This window comes from Lipophrys pholis, assembly GCF_963383615.2.
Source record: "Lipophrys pholis genome assembly, chromosome: 4".
NCBI lineage: Eukaryota > Metazoa > Chordata > Actinopteri > Blenniiformes > Blenniidae > Lipophrys > Lipophrys pholis.
The window spans coordinates 16,223,390-16,241,501 of NC_137637.1; the positions used below are offsets into that span (position 1 = coordinate 16,223,390).

An 18,112-nucleotide genomic window follows, 5' to 3' on the forward strand; every position below is an offset into this window, starting at 1 on the left:
TAATAAAGATAATGTAGCTTTCACAGTGAGGGGAATGCATGTGCTATACCAAACAAGGCAAACCAGAACAAAACATATGTTCAACTGGTTACCTTACTTCAGGTACACTTAGAGCTTTTTTATTTCTTCGTATGAGCTGTCAGAGTAAGGACAGATTGACTCGGATTAAACTTCGTTAAAGCCTCGTTTAGTATTTGCAAAGAGGTGCTAGTTGATGATTTCTTGTGAGAAATCTAAAAGGAGCTACGGTCAAACCAAACACTTTTTAAAAACCTCGATAAATGATCATGTAAGTTGAAGTGTCATATTGCACGGTTCCTTGCATTTGGAACCTTGGAAAATATCAGAAGATTGGAGAATTTGAATCTACCTGCTTGTTATTATATGCATTTATGAATATTGCAGATTGTAGCACCGGCCAGCCTGGCAGCATTTATGGGAAGAAGAAAGAAGAAATTTTCAAGGCTTTGATATCATCAGAAGAATCATATTAATTGGGGGGTATGTGGTTGAGTTCTCTGAAGTGTGGGGGGGGCCTCATCCCCTCACACTTTGAAAGCAATGACTCTGTACAGTCTTCTAAAGCATGTGTCTATTCTTGTGCTCAGATGGCCTTTGTTTTTGCACTTTCTGAATCCACCCCACAACCGGGGGTTGTGGGGTGGATTCAGAGTGTCAGCTTCTCAGCTGGAACACAACAAGGGAACAGAAGAAGAAGAAAAGGATGTCAACCCTCCAGAGGTTATACAGCATGTTATATCCTCCTAGGACTGACGCACAATCACATACTTCAGTACTTCACAGAGAAGAAGGAGGATCCTCACAGCAAGAACATAAAAGTAAAGAGTCCCTTTCTCACATTTCTAATTCACATGTAAACTGATTTGAAACGTTACTTTAAGAGTCGTCTTCGAAAAGATACATAACCCCTTTACAACTCACATCCACACTTTTTATAACAAGCGAACACGGGGAAGATGTAGATATTGTATCCTTGTCAGGTTGTTTCTCGACTTAGATTTTTAAATGGAGGAAGCTACGGAGAAATATGTCCGGCTATATTACCAACTGAAACATTGACCTCACGATTCAACTTTCATGGAGTTTTTCAGTTTTACTTTACTTTTTTCATTGTTGACCAGAAGGAAGCAATCATTAAAGCTGGCACAGGTGCAGCAGCGTTATCTAAGCTGTTTGTATGATCACAGGAGAGTAAAGTAGTAGATGTGCATCCCACAAGTTATTCTAAATAACAATTTATAAACCTCACGGTGATATGGCATTTTCCTTGTATGTTGCATAAAATAAATCCAAACCGATCCAAAACACTGTATAATAGATTTTCCCTCTACTAATTGCTGCAGCCGTTTTGTCGCACTTGAATTTTGATCTGATTTACAAACAGTAACGAGAGTCATCTCGTAAACAGCAGGTCAAAACCTCGGAAAGCGGAGACGGATATTGGATGGAGATGTGTGATACTCTCTATCACCAAAGTTGTTCAAATATTTACATGGTCAGTCTGGCATTGTGTCATCATGTATTGGTGGAACTCAGAGGTTCTAACTCTGGTCTGAACTAACACTGAACTAACCCACAACAAATCCTGAAAAACTGGTCCTCATATGAAACCTGCTCACGGCTATATTGCAAGATGAGTTTTAACAGCACATTCAACAAGCTGGCTTCGCAACGGGGCTAATTCATGAAAGTGCTGATGACAGTGACCAAAACTAAGAGAAGTAAGGCGATGCAAAATGACGAATGCACGCAGAAAATTCTCCTCGACGCAGTTTCCTGCATTGTGATTCTCAGTGGGGAAAGTTGGGAAAACCATTTCCAACTGGACAATGATTATATAAAAAGGCAACAACAGGACCAAGGGCCAACCAAAAAACTAAAAATTTTATTATTATTAAACACTTGAAACATCCTCTCATCATACCATTTTTATCATGAAGACTTTAGTAACACAACTCCACTAACCTTTTTGTTCATCTTGTAGTAAGCCTGTCCGTGCTTTTGTTTATCTGCCTTTCAGCAACCTTGGATGAAAGAAAACAAAAAAAAACAAAAACAAAGCCACGTCTTATCATATGGGACAGCAAATGTGGACAGAAACACCCCACCCCATGTCCCATTTCCAACCTCAGGACAATTTTAAAACAGTGGTCCGGCTCAGTGCACCACAGTGTTCTATTTCATAGTAAGCGGTTGTAACAGATAGTGGACTAAGGACTGAGCCTGCCACCTAGTGGTTAATTATTTATAAACCCTTCAATTTAGCCCAGAATGTAGTGATCCATCAGTGTTAAAGCAGAAGCTGAACAGTCATTGGACAGCCAGGGGATGTATAGGGGTAAAAAATCTAAATAAATCAGATAAACTTGTAACTTTAAGTATGTTTCCGGGTGTCCTGGGGTTTATTATCAAGCTGATGAGAGCATTTCACTTGTCACTGACTGACAGCAAGAGCCCCACCGTTCTATATGTTTCCTCTCCTACCGCAAGGTAATTATATTTAATAGCATTCAATCAGCTGCTGGAAAATAAATGAGCTTCTGATTGAGTGTGAATACAAACCAGCAAGGAACGTGAGTCCCGAGGAGCAAAATTAAAATCAACATCACGTACTTTTAGAAACCTTCATTTTGACTAAACACTATTAATCGTAATGCCATTGGTACGTTCATAGAGGCTTTATAGAAAAGTACATGATTCTGTATAATCTAAACTGCTGAAAAAAACTTCCAGTATTTTTTCCGAACTCAGAAAAAAGTCTTCAGGTTTTTCTGACAATATTCTCTGACTGTTCCAGCTTCATGTGAACATATAGTATAAAAGGGACACTTCGCTGTGTATCAGAAAGTGAGTAAATAATTTAAACTGGTATGAAATAAATACATTCACAACTGCCTGATAAACAAAAACTGCAAGCGAGGTTGAGAAACCCTTTAAGAAATCTGCCATAAACTTGCACTCAAAGATTCTCACAGAGTAAGGAAATGACTGGGCTTCAAATAAACTGTCTCATCAGAAGAACTGTTTCGACATTAATGTAAGTTCTTTCCAGGTCTTTCGTCTGCAGATGACTGCCTCCAGCAGAAAATATGTTAATTCAAGTTTGCGAGCCAGCTTTCGTCTTGTTTGTTTAACAGGCAGCCCAAACCACTTTCAATTACGTATCAGCAGTCATTGGTGTTTACTTTAGGTTCCCTCCCACCGCGATCATGATTCTGGGGTCATTGAAAGATACCCTGATCACAGCCATGCACCTTGCCATGTAAACTGACCAGTATGATCGGCAAATACACAGTCAAGACTGTTTGCTGTTTCATAACGTCTTGTTTGGTCACACATTGCGTCACGTTATACCATTGACAAATAATCAGCACACATGTTCGTTCGCACAAAAACCTGTGAGCGACAACCAATGGATGAGCGTGAGATGGGACATGTCAGCTATTGTAGTGTTGTAAGTGAAAATGAAATCATCTCGTTTAGGCTTTTAAGGGCCTGATGAGTTGCTCTCAAAGATGTGTGCCTTCGACTTCTCCCTTCAGAACAGCATCTTCAGTAAACTTGGAGTCATGGTGAACTATAGCTTGAACAATTGTCCTTCTTCTGGAGTCTGTCAGAATTCTTTGCGTCAAACACTTCCATGCAGAAATGATGTGGAGATAAACAAAAGCACACAAGACCACAATTCCAAAATGCAAAAAGAATATTAAAAAAACATGTTGTTGGTTTTTTTTTGTCACGCCAAAACCACAAGATAAAAGAAATACAAGGTACTGCATTGAGCAATCCTCTGTCTGAATAACTCAAAATAATATCTAACAATAAATATAATATATGTTTGTTTTTCTCAGTCCCATAATATACTTACAAAAATATATGATATGGAAAATGCAAGTTTTAGCAAATAGCTGAAATATTATTTTTTTTAAGCTACCATTATTGTCAATTATTTTTTCTCTGTATATACAATATTGTGTCATTAACACTGCATTCAATCACATAAGCCGACAATAATTTCAGAAAGCAAACTGAGATCAACACTTTGCAATAGCCAGTGAAATATTGATTATTTCAACACACCACAAAATACCAGAATACTAAAATGCTGCATGTTTAAGATAAAAACTTTTTTTTTTTTTTTTTATCCAAAAAGCATCAGCCACTTTTATTAAACTATCACTGCTGTACTGAAAAACCTAATTGGCACCACATGAATAGTGTACAACTTCATTCACAGCCTCATTGTAAAAATGTTTTAAAAAAAAACCCAAACATACAGTGTCACTGATAGAAAAGCGGCACTGTCAACATACTCACACTTGTACAGACTGTGTATCCGGAGCCTGCTGGGAGACCAGTGACTGAACATTACCCAGATATAGCTGTGACAATGACACTGAGAAATGATTAACTACAAAGAGGTCCTGCTGTTATGTAAGACTGAAGTCAGGAGCTGTACTGGAAACACAACAACTGCACCAGTGCCTTCTATGATTTCTAAGCTTTTGGTCAAATGAGGTCAATTAAGCATGACCACAGTTAATCATTTCTTTTCTTGACCAAAACACTGTGAAACCTCACTGTGATTGCAGAGAAGAGTGGATCATTTTTCACATTGAAAATAGTCCAGTGGCACACAGCCTACTATCTGTGAAGATGCACTCTGAACATTGCCTGCTCACTGTACATCATAACCAATGTTTACACACAATATATGAAAGTATCCAAACCACTATTATAGTCCTTGAATTATTTTTGGTATAATTAACTTTTCCACCATATGTAATGGTTTAATACTATACATATTTCTTATGGAGCACATGCTATTTTGCCTTTGATATAAACTGGTCCAATTTGTTTTGGGATTTTTCTTTGACAGTGACAACAAGGGCCCGCCGCTGTCCTATATCAGTGTAAGTACTTCACCCGAGTGTCACAGGTGAACTGGGGCTCATGATACAGGAAGTGACAAACAGCCATCCGTTGTCATGTCTCTCCATTAAAGGTTAGGCTCTTCTAAAACAGAAAGTAAAGTTCAATTGTTCCTGTGAACAAAGCAAACAGAAGTGGGTGTGAGAATCAATGAAGTATCGCGCATCTGCTGTCCATGGTAACCAGTAAACATTACCTGTCAGAAACAAAATGCAAAATAACTATAGGAAGATTCTTCATGCATGCAAATTAACATGAAGACATAATAAAGAATTTGCCAGTGCTCACCTTGAAAAGGGAAAAATCATCCTATCAATGAGGAGTTTTACTTAAAGTTCCCAAACACTTCAGGTCTAAATACCATGCTGGAGGAGAAAGCTTCTGTCTCCAATGAGTACAAGAAAGAGTGTCCTTCCAGTACACCCAGGCACGCTCCATTGTTCTGCTGAAATTCCTCGAGCACGTGGGAGTGAGAGGAGTGGTCCCTCCATCAACTCCACTGGTCAAAGTCCAGGAAAAAAAAAGAAAAGAAAAACCTCACAGGAGACACTGAGGGTAACAGCAGAAGGGAGCCCCCCACCACCATCTGGAAAGGTTACATGAACACTCAGGCTGACTGATCCCACAGAAACACGTGGAGAGTTAATGTCCCGGGAAATGCAGCGGTGAAGTCATTTCCATAGGCGGAAAAGAGGCTGTTTGCTGCTGAAATTATTGCAGACACACTGCAGCTTGTTTAAGGAAAAACTGCACAACAACTTGGTCTTTAATTCCCCCCAAAACCCGATCCTCAGGCATTTGTTTCTCCACTCATCTGATCAATGGCTGCTTTATGCTCCCTCAGCCTCATAATAGTTCAGGGGTTTTTTTATCTTCAGATTGCTGGATGTCCATATTAGAAAACATGTGAGCCTCATTTCTGGTATGTGAAAGGAAAAATAGCCCCCCACCCCCCACCCCCCGCCCTCACTTTTCTTCACATGCAGCAGGAGGAGGATTGTGTTGTTTGCCATGCGAGCCGTCCTCTGAAAACATTTGTGGCGTTGGGATAAAGACATGACCCAGGAAAGAAACACTAACGTGTAAACTGAACACCCCCTTTGGGACATTTTTTCTCAGGCATGAAGCCTGGGTAACAGATGTATTGGGTTTCTCAGAGTGTGGATCGAAGCAGACTGCACCAGACTACTCAGAAAAATACTTATGAGAACGGAAACATTCTGGCTATTAAAAAAAATATATAAAATTTGCTGTGTTAGTAGCTTCAAAATCCAAAAAGTGCTATGTTTTGGTCAAATGAAAAATCATGAATTAACTCCACTGATTTGTAACCAACTGCTTCACTGGCATGCTCCAGTATATTTTCTTATGTCAGTCATTCTCGTTGAAATTCATTTCAGCATTTTATTTTACTATTTTAAAACACTTAGTGTTCCATAATTAAGATTTTATGTTATTAGTTGAAATTATATAATTCAATAGAACTTGGTTTTACGTTTTTAACATATTCAGTAAATGTTACCATATTATTTGGAATTGACTGATTTTAAAGTGCTTTATTTAAACTTTTATTCTTTTTAATATTTATTTCCTTTTTTTTTTATTTCTAAACACTTCCAGGAATAGTATTTTCTATCTATAATGTGTCACTTCAATGTGCTTAATTTTCACTTATAAGAACTTGAAGTAAAACAAACTATTTTATTGTATGAAATTATTTGACAACCTTGACTATTTTTTTTAAACTGTTTTATAGTTTAGAATTATACCATTTTAAATAATTTCCTTTTATTTTTTATGCATTTTCACAAAATCTTTATTATCAGAAAATATTCATTATTCAAGAGCTTTAACGATTATTTCTAACCACTTAATACTTATGATTATATCATTTGATATATTATCATTTCAAGGAGCTTCATTTTAATCTCATTTTGTTATGTCATTAGATTGTGTTTTCAATAGATTTGGTTGTGGTTTTAATGCTTTGTGGTAATTACAACTACATTATCCTAAACCTTCATCTGGACCTGTGTCGACTCAAACAACTTGTGCTCTGATCACTTAATTAAAATGTTCAGCTGCAGAGTTAAACAACTTCTCCTGGCCAGCACAGACTTCTTATAATGCAGATTCCTGGCTGTGAAGCAGCTATTATACATTACTGAAATCAACAGAATGTTTTAAATATCATAATGTAATCTCTTAATCTAGAAAATAGAAAAAAGAGTAGCACTCACCAACTTGTAGGATCCTGCAGCCAAACGCAGTCCACCCGTTCCCTTCAGACTTCAGACCCCACAGATCAGCAGCAAGCACCTTATTAAAAAGACACCAGCGTCACATGGGCACAAGCTGACTAACTTAATTTGCAGACATGAATCAAAAGTGGCAGCAGACACTGATGAGGACACTCACTGCACACCGTGTCCCGCTGGTTTAACAAGTACAATGCTGCAAACTCAACAACCTATTGTTTTGGATCGTTTGGTCTAACTAATGCATTTTTCCCACAAAAAAGTCGAGCCGTACATTTAGATCTCGGAACCTTTTCCTTACTTTCCAGTTTTCTGGCAGATTGTTACTACTCGTTTTAATCCAAGGGCAGAAAACAGTCACATTCAGTCCTCTCCTTCTCCTTGAGGAATTATTCTAAGTGCGATGACAGCCAAGATGAGGATCATTGCCTCAGAACCTGTGGTGGGTGTGGGAGAGGATTTTTAATTTTTTTGCAGCCAACTGTGGATATAAACATTATGAGAGTAACTCAACCCCTCTCACTTGTTGCTTCTATTATACCCGGACATTAGGCTTTGCTTGACATTAGAAAGCACGTTTTACAGTGTTAGTGTGAGTATTTCCCCGATTCACGTCCATGTCGACTGAGGAAGGAATCTGGAGTCCCTAAATTAACACGCAAGCATGTATTTGAGGTTATTAGGCGCCCTGAATTAGATAGGATGGTATGGATGGATAGAAGTATTTAACTTTATGTATCTTAACAGACCAACTACATTTTGTGTTGAAACCTGAGCTGTCAATGTTGTTTATCTCTTTTCCAAACATTGTAAAAAGATAAAGCCATCCATGTTTTACACAGGTTTATCTGGCTCAGGGTTGTAAGTGAAAGCAAGTTTCGGCATGGAGAGTTCACCAGGTTATCGCAGGGTAATAAATCTACTGTAGATAATACAAAAAGCGCAATGTAAGTTGTGTTGTAACTTTTGCCTTGACACATCTTTAAAATTAACACATTTTCTTTGAAGCCAGACTTCAACACTACAAACAACCCACGCCAAGTAGGAACACATTACTTAATTGTGATTTATGAAGGCCATTGCGCTACATATGTACATATACCTCATATGCATGTTACAAAACATGCATGTGAGGTATATGCATGTATTTTTTTGTGACACATGGGATAAATCATGCAAACTCCATACAGAAAGGCTCCAGCCAGTATTTGAGCCCAGACCTTCTCACTGTGAGGAGAGAGTTATAAACACTGTGCAGCCCTCTATATAAATATTTTGGGGGAAAAAATATAAATAAAATACTTTTATTTTTTTTATTGTGAACCTCTCCAGTATGCCTTGAACTGTGGTATGGCCTGGAGTACCTAGTCATTCCACTTTTGCACTAAAAAAATATTAAATTTTTCTTGTAAATTTGCAAACTTCAGCCATTGCATCAAAGAACATCCCATCATCCCTGCTTGAGTCGGGTTAAATGACACTGCAGTGGCAACGTACAATGAGCCACCCAGGTATGCGTGACGCAACGACTAAATTATTAATGCCTGTTTAACGCTTTTGCTCCTGTTCTTTCCAACTCCTCACAACCCCGTTCACGGGCCAGCAGCCATTGTTCAGTGCCTATTCAACCCTGGGAAGACCCGACCAAGTGTATGCATATAGAGACAAAACTGCAAGAAAACAGAAATGCATAAAAAGATTTTTTTTTATTTTATTATTGTTAATGAGTCTCTTCCACTCAGGAAGTGAATGCATAAAGACATAGAAATAAGAAAATTTGTGAAATGAATGGTTGGGCCCAAAGAGAAACACAGAACCTTCCACTGAACAGACGTCTTGATCGTACACATACTCCGTTTTTCAGTTCCTATTATTGCTCCCCAGTCCAACAGGAAGAGTTGTGAATAACAATGTATGAATCTTACGACAAAGCAAAAACAAACAAACTAACCACACATCCACGCACTCAGCCCAACACAACCGTGAAAATTAAAAAGTGTCAGGCAGCTTCGATTCAGACCAGGTTACTGCTCGCTCCAGGAATGTAACCAAAAGGTTTCATTTCTTTCAAAAAATGACTTTGATTTTCAAAAAAAACAAAAAAACAAAACATTTCCTTAAGTCAGGATGCACCAACCCCAAACAGACAATATCATCAGCTTTTAAACTGGGCCGGCTGTGGAATGATAAGCTTACACCTATTTGTCTGGGTGTAAAAGCACTCAAGGTTACATTTCATCTTTCACTTTCTTGTCTGTTAAAGTTATTCGCATGAAAGACTCATGGCATATTTTGTGTGTGTGTGTGTGTGGGGGGGGGGGGGGAGGGGGGGGGGGGGGTTACAGACATCAAGGGACACCATTGAGATCGTTTGAAGGAAAAAAAAAAAAAAAAAAAAAAAACACACAAGGAAATCATTTTTGTTTTACAGTAGTCCTTGTCCCCATTTGCAGCTCAATATGTAATAGTCCACTGCTTGACAGAGGCGTCATGAGAGACGGTGACCAGAGTGTGTTCGTCTCTCCAGGCCAGGCTGCTCACATGGTGCAACCGGTGGGCGTCTACAAAGAGGAAACAGAGCAGAGCGGTGACATCAGGGTGAATACTTAAGGAGCAACGATCAATGACGTCGGCCGTTGTTTCTTTTTGTTTGTTTGTGCCGAGCATCTTTGTGAAAATGTTGTTTAATGTGTGTGATTTATAAAGTGTGTCAGGTTTAGCTTTTTTACATAAAATATTGACCTTTGTTTTTCAAAAAATAGAAATAGAGAATGCCACACTTCCCCAAGGGAGTGTGTTCAACGAGTTACAGTTTAATCAGATTAAAATGAACTTTGCAGTGTGATTTTGCAAGAATGCCGCCAATCAAATTTCGGACGACAGCAAACGCGTCACACATTTGAACAGTTGAAAAGCAGGTTAAAGCTTCTAAAGAAACTGGGGCAGTTCATCCGTATTACTAAACACCTGGAAATGGATAGAAAACACAAAACTTTTTCCCGAAGCGGAAATGCCACCCCAAAAATGTAATGGTGCATTGTGTGCAGTACAGCTCACAGCCATGTTGCAGTTGTTTTATTTTAATAGTCTGTGACAAGAGAACCACACTAGAAAATGTGAACACTGAAGTTGAGATAAACTCAGTGCATCAAATAAATCAACTCACATTGTTAATAAATACCCCCCATCAATGCTTTTAGATCTACAAAAGTTGTTAAAGTGATTTATCCATCATCTCACCATCGTTCCTATTTCAAATTGTTACCACGCTATTGTGAATTAAACATCTATATCGTGATTTGCATTTACTGATTGATTAAAGGTGATAACATGACCCTGATCTTTCTTCCATAAAGCTTTTGGGATTTGGGTCCACATTCCAGGGACAGGGTTTGTATGTGTATAGTTCATGCATACAGTAAAGTCCCATTTATGTGGTTGCCATGTGGCCAACACAAAGAGATCGTCATGCAAAATCTGTAAACCTGCATGTGTGCCTGCTGAACATTAGTGAGTGCAGGTAGGTAGGCTCTGCATGTCAAACCTTGTAGTTTGATCCTTTTTTCTGACTCGCCGAGTGTCCAGACATACACCATCATGTCCATCCCACCAGTGGCAATGTGCTGATTATCGGGTGACCAGGCCAAAGTCACTGGTTTGGCATGATGCCCATGAAACTCGTCCTTGACCTGGGAGAAGAAAAAACAAAACATGAAACTAGAATACCTTCAGATCAATTCACACTAATGCCAAAGTGTGGAAAATTAAAAAATTCACTGAACGTATGTATGAGGGTGTGATTATTACCGAGTAACCGTCAACCACAGAGAAGACGGTGGCAACCTTTGATGTGGAAACGGTTGCCAGATAAGCTCCATCGCTGGAGTACGCCATGTCTGTGATGACTCCTTTAGTATCCAGAGTCTTACCCTCGTCCTTCAGAGTGTTCCCCTGAATGGAGTACAGGTAGATTTTTCCATCCTGAGGAGAAAAGCATACAATTAAAACTTAAATCTGACAATAACGTGGTTAGATGACGAGTGTGCTGTGATTCTGAGTCGAAGAAATAATTGCACATATTCACATGGATTCTAGCAGAACCGGTGTGGTTTGATTTTTGAAGAATGGCAATTTGAGAACCAAAGTCTGAGAAACCCAAACAGACCCGTATCTCTATTTGAGTAGCACAAGACAGCCAGCACAGAAAGTATACATGCAACAGTATCCAGACGTTAAACGCTGGTTTCTAACTGCTGGCAGTGACGTGTGATGGTAAACATTAGGTTTGATCCTCTGTCCATATAAATATATTTAAGCAAGAAAGTGAACCTACAACAGCAACTTGCATGACAGCCACCACCACTGGAGTGTGTGTGTGTAAATGTTACTAATCATGTGATGCACTTCGGCTAATGCGGTATATAGAACTTGTCCTGTATAGATGCAATCCATTTTCCGTTCACACTTCGTCCTGTCTATTCGCCCTCACACCTGGGCCATGTGTTTTTACTCAGGTTTGATTGAAAGACAGTGTGCTGAGGGAGTGGGGAAAAGATCGACACATTTGAGAGTTTCCACATGAAAGGTCACAAGTTTCTGTGAAGTCACTTACGGATCCCACGGCAGCAGTGCTGCCGTTTGGATGCAAGGCTCCAACCTCTGGTTCGTAGCCAAGGTTGTCCAATGTGAAGATTTTCTTCTTATCCTTCAGCAAGACCACCTAATAGCAATAAATACAGGAGCAACATTTTCATCAAAAAGCAACCTTTGGGTACAAGATAAGTGCAAAACAATGCAAGTGACGGCACGAGTGAAAGCATTTGTGGCTAAAAATAGAGATTTTACCTGGCCAATGCAGACAGCGAGTGACAGGCCTCCTGGAGCAACTGAAACACTCCTAGGCTGGAAATCCATCTTCGCCACATCAGAAGCACTGAAATTATTATTTTTTTTTTTTTTTTAAAAAGAGCAGTTATTTACACAAGGAGGAAAAAAGGCACTGCAACAGTCTCCTCTCAAACATCATTCGTTTCAACCCGACCAAACCAAAAGCTCACTGATACTTCGTGGGGTAATTAACAGTTGGCCTCACCTGTACTCCTTCTTGCCGATGTTGGTGTAGCGCAGCGTGTCGTCCATGCTGCATGTGACCAGCTCACCGGCGTCACTGGTCACCATCTGGCTCACCTGGTTGGTGTGGCCCTTTCCAGAGAAGCAATCATTGTCTCCAGTATCTGCATCCCAGTAATGTGAGGCAGCTGTTGAGGAAAACTACAACAGGAGCGAACACTGCAAGAAAAATAGAGGCAGGATGACCGATGAGCTATACTACCTGTGTACTCTTATTTTACCAAAAAATAATTGGAGAAAAACAATACAGGACAAAATCCAGACTTTCTATTGTATTTTAAGGCGTTTAAAAATAAAAATGGCAACGTCTGTAGTATTTTCTGCACATGGAAGGATATTAATGTGTCCATCGTGACTTCCCGAGTAGATGTACGCTCGACCGTCACTGTTGTGAACCGTCACACACTGGATCGATTTGCTGTGGCCCTATAGGAAGATAAAAGGCCACGTTATTATGATAATTAATATGCTTCATTTATGGATTTCATTCTGTCAAACTGCTGCTTCGAGACATAATACATTTGAATTCTTCAAATGCAGTATAGTGGCTGTATGTGTGATAAATGTGAATACCAAGGAGTGAATAGATTGAAGTCTGTAAAATATCGACAGTTGACAAATTTCCCATCACTCACAATAAGTTTCAATATTGAACTTTAGTCTCGAGGAAATCAGAAAGAGGATCCTGAAACTCTGGAGGCTGACCTTAATTGTGCGGATGGGCCGGTCGGGGTTGTTCTTGTCCAAATAGTTGATGTATCCTGACAGGGATATGCTGAGGAGATGGTCTTTCTGCCACAGGCAGCCCAGCTGCTGGTCTGACACATCAGTGCCCAAGTTGAACGTGGTGACAGCCGTACCTGCGCCAACATCCCAGAGCTTCACCGTCTTGTCCCCCGAGGCGGAGATCAGCTGGGAGCTGTCGGGGCTCCAGCTGACCTGTAAAATATAGAGCAGACATTTTCACAAGAGAAAACGCTAGTGTTGCTGAGGAGAGAAATCAAAACATTAGAGGGGGGGGGGACATGAACCCTTCCTTATAGGAAACAGAAGGCCCCATTCTGTGCCTGCTACCTGATTACACTAAACATTGACTCAGGCTACCATTCTGTGAGATACTGAGCCTGTGTACATGCACTGTAAAAATGCAATACATATCCAATTTCTGGAGTTTACAATAAACAGCATAATGCAAAAAGCTTTCATACAGTCATTCAATTATGAGAAACCTGACTACACTTAGATTTATCCAAAATACCCTGGTGTCTTTGTGAAGTATACCAATTATCAAAATTGTTTTTGTTCCAATACATCTGTGAACGTGTGCAAAAAAATTAATAATCTGAGATTGTGGAAAATGAAAGTCACCACAAGAATGGCATCAGATATTCATTTAACCAGACTCGATGATGTTAAAGGTCAGGACAATTCACCACTTTCTTTTGTAACATAAATACACTTACAGCATAGATTCCTCCTTTGTGAGCCTTCTCACCGCCCAGTGAGGAAACACGCTCACCAGTTGTTCCATCACAGACCAAGATCTGCAGAAAATGTTGAGACAAAAAGTAAAATGTATGCCTTTTCTTCCCAGTAAACTCTTCATAATTAGATCAAGACATTTTTAGACCAAGCTGAATGAGTGAAGTGGTACTCTGAAATGTTCACACACTCACACCCAGTATTTAGATACACACCTGCCCGTCCGCACTCGCTGTGACGAACCTGCTTCCATCAGGCGAGAAACGAACGCAGTTGACAAACTGATTGTGGTCCTTTGGTCATCGCAAAAGAGACGGGAAGAAACAAAGGTCAGTGGAAATGATTGAAATGACATTGATTTCAGTTTACAAACATTTCCTTGAACTGTGAGGATTGAACTGTCCATCTACACACAATAAAGATCTGAAATATTCCTAGTATTAATGTCACATCCTGATGACAGAAACATTCATCACTGCTTCCCAAGAACAAGATCTATATTCACACACACAAATACATGAGAAGAAATAATGACAAAACACCGAAAATGTCATGTTTACACAGCGAGGGTCAGCCCGAGGCCAACTGATTGTTGTAATCAAACCGTTTCCTGCCAATGTCCCACAGCTAAATTGTCCCTGATAAGATAATTACATGAAGCGGCCTCTCTCAAGCCACAACTTCCAGGAGCATGTGGTGAACTGTACAGACATCAAGGTCCAAAAGTTCAATTAAAAAGAAAAGACAAAGGAATGAGTGTGCCCCCAGACGTGAAGTTCCCTATCTAACAATGGGTTTCGTTGTGATTTATTACACATTTATTACACACTTCATAGAATGATGCAGAATGTGTCCGTATGAGCATTTTTACAATACAAGATGCCACCCGCGCAAACTGAATCGCAATTTAAACAAGGAAGCTTTCAGAAATGTGGCGCAGAGCCATTGCTCGCCATTAATTTACGAGGCGAGAAGCTTTCAGTTGAATGCGCGCGACTCACCTTGATTGTGAATTTGAACTTAAAGGGTGGACCCTCGAAGAAGCCCACACACGTGTCGTCACTGCCGGTCGCCAGACGGTAAGGGCGCTTCTGTCGTATATCGACACTGTTGATTAATTTGGCGTGGCCAGAAACGTCGCCAACAGACGAGCCAGTGTCCCACAGAAACACAGACGCAAACCTACGATGACAAGTCAAAACGCAAACAGTCGATTCAGTTTGTGCGCATTAACACGGCCTTACACGATCAGGTTATAAATAACAGAACATAAGCTACAAATGACTGTACTCCTTCAGCCAACCAGTGAATTCCTTAGGAGTTCTTAATATGTGGTCAATACCCACCTTTGGTTAAGGGATGGCAAATATATGTAGATATAAATAAAAGAATCCAGTATATGAAGGTTTTTATAATAAAATTTAAAAAAAAAGCACTTTAGAGCATAAGTTGACGTCACAACACAACCCCAGTATTCAGTTTTACATTTTTACAAGGCAGAAGGCAATTTTGATTTTATCTTTATCTCTTATATGCCAGTACTGCAGTGGGGCTTTTATTCAAAGTGTCTCGAAGGAAGGAGAACTGCTGGTCTGTGCCATGAATGTATCCCTCCGAGTCGATAATGTCACTGAAGAACATCAAAATCTAATTAGAGTACAATTTTTTTTTTTTTTAAAGCAAATGTGCATGGCTTTTGTATCAAACATGGTCAGACTAACCAAGTCATTATAGTTTCTAATTAGAACATTATACTTTTACATATACAGATTTAAGTCTTGTTCAAAAATGACTAAACTGTACAAACTAATGGGAGGTCCACCCCTTTTTCAGGAGGCAGCAGCAGCAATGGAAGGCATGTGTAAAATCGGTAGTGCGAGGGCTTCCACAACAATGGTTTCACAGGAGACGTATGGTCGTTAATTGATACCAAGTCCTATCCTCAGTGATTCCTAAATAAATAAATTGCATCTCGAAAGTGCATAAAAATAATTTTTTTTTAAAAACCTGACACCTACTTTTCTCGTCCTTCACCAACAACAGCCATCCTTTTGCTGTCCTCCGTCCACGCGATATCCTTAATCTTCCCTGAAATCGGAGTGTACTCAAACTTGAGCAAGTGCTCCTTTTGGGTGGTGTCCCAGATTCGGATCTTTCCTGACACATCTACAGAATTCATGGGAAAAAAAACAAACAAAAACTGTCAGTTGTTTTGACAATAAAGTTGAATGTATAAGCACACATACGGTCTCCTTTGTAGAGTACCTCCTGACGCAATGTAGAATCCACTTGGGGCATACTTGGCAACAGTGACTTGATGGGCATGCTCGGTGTAAATGTCTGCAATAGCAGGGTTCTGCAAAAAGAGTTGAAAAAGAGCACTAATACGATATAGTTGCAAGAATTATGTAATGATGCAGCAACTACATTCTAGTTAGTTATAAGAGGGTGATGATATAAAAGTCCTCAAACATGTAAACAATCAACAACAATGAGCTGAACTAAAGTGAGGGTTCACGCCTGGTTAGTGTACACTCTGGCCAGTATTGCTGACGTCATCCTTACAATGCAGTATTTTTATGCGCCGGTAACCGCACCTCATTGGTTTCATGAGCACATCAAATGTTGTAAAGGGGGAAGAGGCACAGAAAGTGCTAATAAAGAGAGCCAACTGGAACAATTAATTACCAAGCCCCCTCCCCCTTGTTTTTCCCCTCATTACCACAAGGACAGTAAAGCTGTGCTATGATGTCCAAGTTTACTCACCATCTCACGCGTGACTCAAATTAGTGTGATTAGCAAACAAAATGTAATTGTGGTGATTTTTTCATTTAGAAACAATGGTTTTTAATTTCACTTCAAGAATAAATTACCTCAATGTTCCTGATGATGACACATTTCCCATTGGTGTAGAGGAAATTGTTGCCTTTCGGGTCACCGCCAATCACCTTCGCAACCCCCCTCTCCATCTGGGGGAGACTGGCGAATACATGTTCTGAAAACAACGCAAACACAACAAAAGAAATGGGTGCGAGTCCATTGTTGGGCTTGGCCGATGTTTTACAACCGCAGCAAAAGCAATGAAAGAAAGAATATGTATTTTACATGGAATGGTTTTATCTTCCTAATTGACATCAGTACATAGATTCACTCTTTTATCCTAAACGTGTTAAGATCTCAAGGCAGGATGAGCCAGAATGATTGAATACTCAGATGACGAGTCGTAATTATCACAGAAAAGTATACTTGATTATAAATGTAATGACAGAATTTGTCCAGTTATGAATACAGAAACACTGCAAGCCATAATTTAAGACTTTGTATTTCACAACAAGCATATTTTCTAAATAAGTTGAACTTTATATCAATGCATCACCAACTTCCTGACAATACAAGAAAGAAGAAATCACATTATATGAACAATCAGTTCAATAATGTATAATTCATTAATAATACCATTACAAACCATTATGAAAACTAGTTAAACGCATGACCAAAGGTGGACTCCATCTTTTAAAATGAAAGCTCTAAAACTCTAGAATATAATTCCAACTCACCTAAACACTATTTTTACTTTGACGATTAGGCTCAATATTTGAGGAAATAACTTTAATTTGCATCTGTAATTTTAACACCGTTTAGACACGACCTAACGTGTGGGTGTAACCGATGCTTATAACCAGGTCATCGCATGCCAGACTCACAGTTTCGGCATATATGTGTATGTTTCAGCAGAAAGGCACAGGCCCTCTGCAGCTACTTCCCTGTACAGCTCCCTGCTGTCAGACTGCCTGTCTGGACGTGTCATAACAATGCGATGTGAGCACAACTATTTCCTATGGCTGACGTTAGCTCGCCCAGCTAATGCTAACGAGCGCGAGCAGCCCGAACACGGAGTATCTTCACTTCTACCCGCGCCGATCATACTCATAATCTGTGATTAATCTGACACAAATCTAGTCCAAGACGAGATGTGGTCTTTACGTGGGACGAGCTGTCAGATCACGCGGCTATGGGCGAGGCTTAGCTAGCTGCAGGCTCCCTGGTTGACGAGCCCGGATATGTTGACTGCTCCGCTCTGGATCTCGTTTGGTTTAAAGGAAAAGTTGTAATCTGTTTAATCCACAGACATAGAATACAAACGGACTCACTCAGCTCGTAGGGCATTGTTCCCGCTTGACGCTTGCTTGCTTTCTTCCAAATGAATGAGTAGTGGGGAGACAGATGAGCTCTTGGCTGCGACTACACTCCCTGATCACACAAACACGGAAGCGGCCGTTGCGCTCGCG

At 39.8% G+C, this 18,112-nt stretch overlaps 2 protein-coding genes across 2 annotated transcripts in view; both read right to left on the bottom strand.

Moving 5' to 3' along the window:
• slc2a9l2 (solute carrier family 2 member 9, like 2) overlaps window positions 1-5,366 on the bottom strand; it is a 114,453-nt gene extending 109,087 nt beyond the window's left edge. Inside the window, exons 1-2 of the mRNA XM_080461840.1 lie at window positions 5,242-5,366; window positions 1,987-2,045 (exon numbers count right to left, since the gene is read on the bottom strand). Coding sequence (XP_080317966.1) covers window positions 1,987-1,998 — 12 coding nt within the window. The 5' untranslated portion in view covers window positions 1,999-2,045; window positions 5,242-5,366. The remainder of the gene's footprint in view (window positions 1-1,986; window positions 2,046-5,241) is intronic.
• Window positions 5,367-8,898: 3,532 nt separating this feature from the next.
• wdr1 (WD repeat domain 1) lies at window positions 8,899-18,105 on the bottom strand. Its single transcript, XM_080461672.1, has 15 exons — window positions 17,975-18,105; window positions 16,697-16,818; window positions 16,089-16,179; window positions 15,842-15,989; window positions 14,825-15,005; window positions 14,039-14,116; window positions 13,805-13,885; window positions 13,047-13,280; window positions 12,680-12,767; window positions 12,304-12,460; window positions 12,057-12,144; window positions 11,824-11,931; window positions 11,019-11,192; window positions 10,756-10,900; window positions 8,899-9,772 (listed from the first exon to the last, which is right to left on the bottom strand). Exons 1-15 carry the CDS (start codon window positions 17,988-17,990, stop codon window positions 9,666-9,668), a joined length of 1,818 nt encoding a protein of 605 aa, XP_080317798.1. The 5' UTR covers window positions 17,991-18,105; the 3' UTR covers window positions 8,899-9,665.
• Window positions 18,106-18,112: the final 7 nt, after the last annotated feature.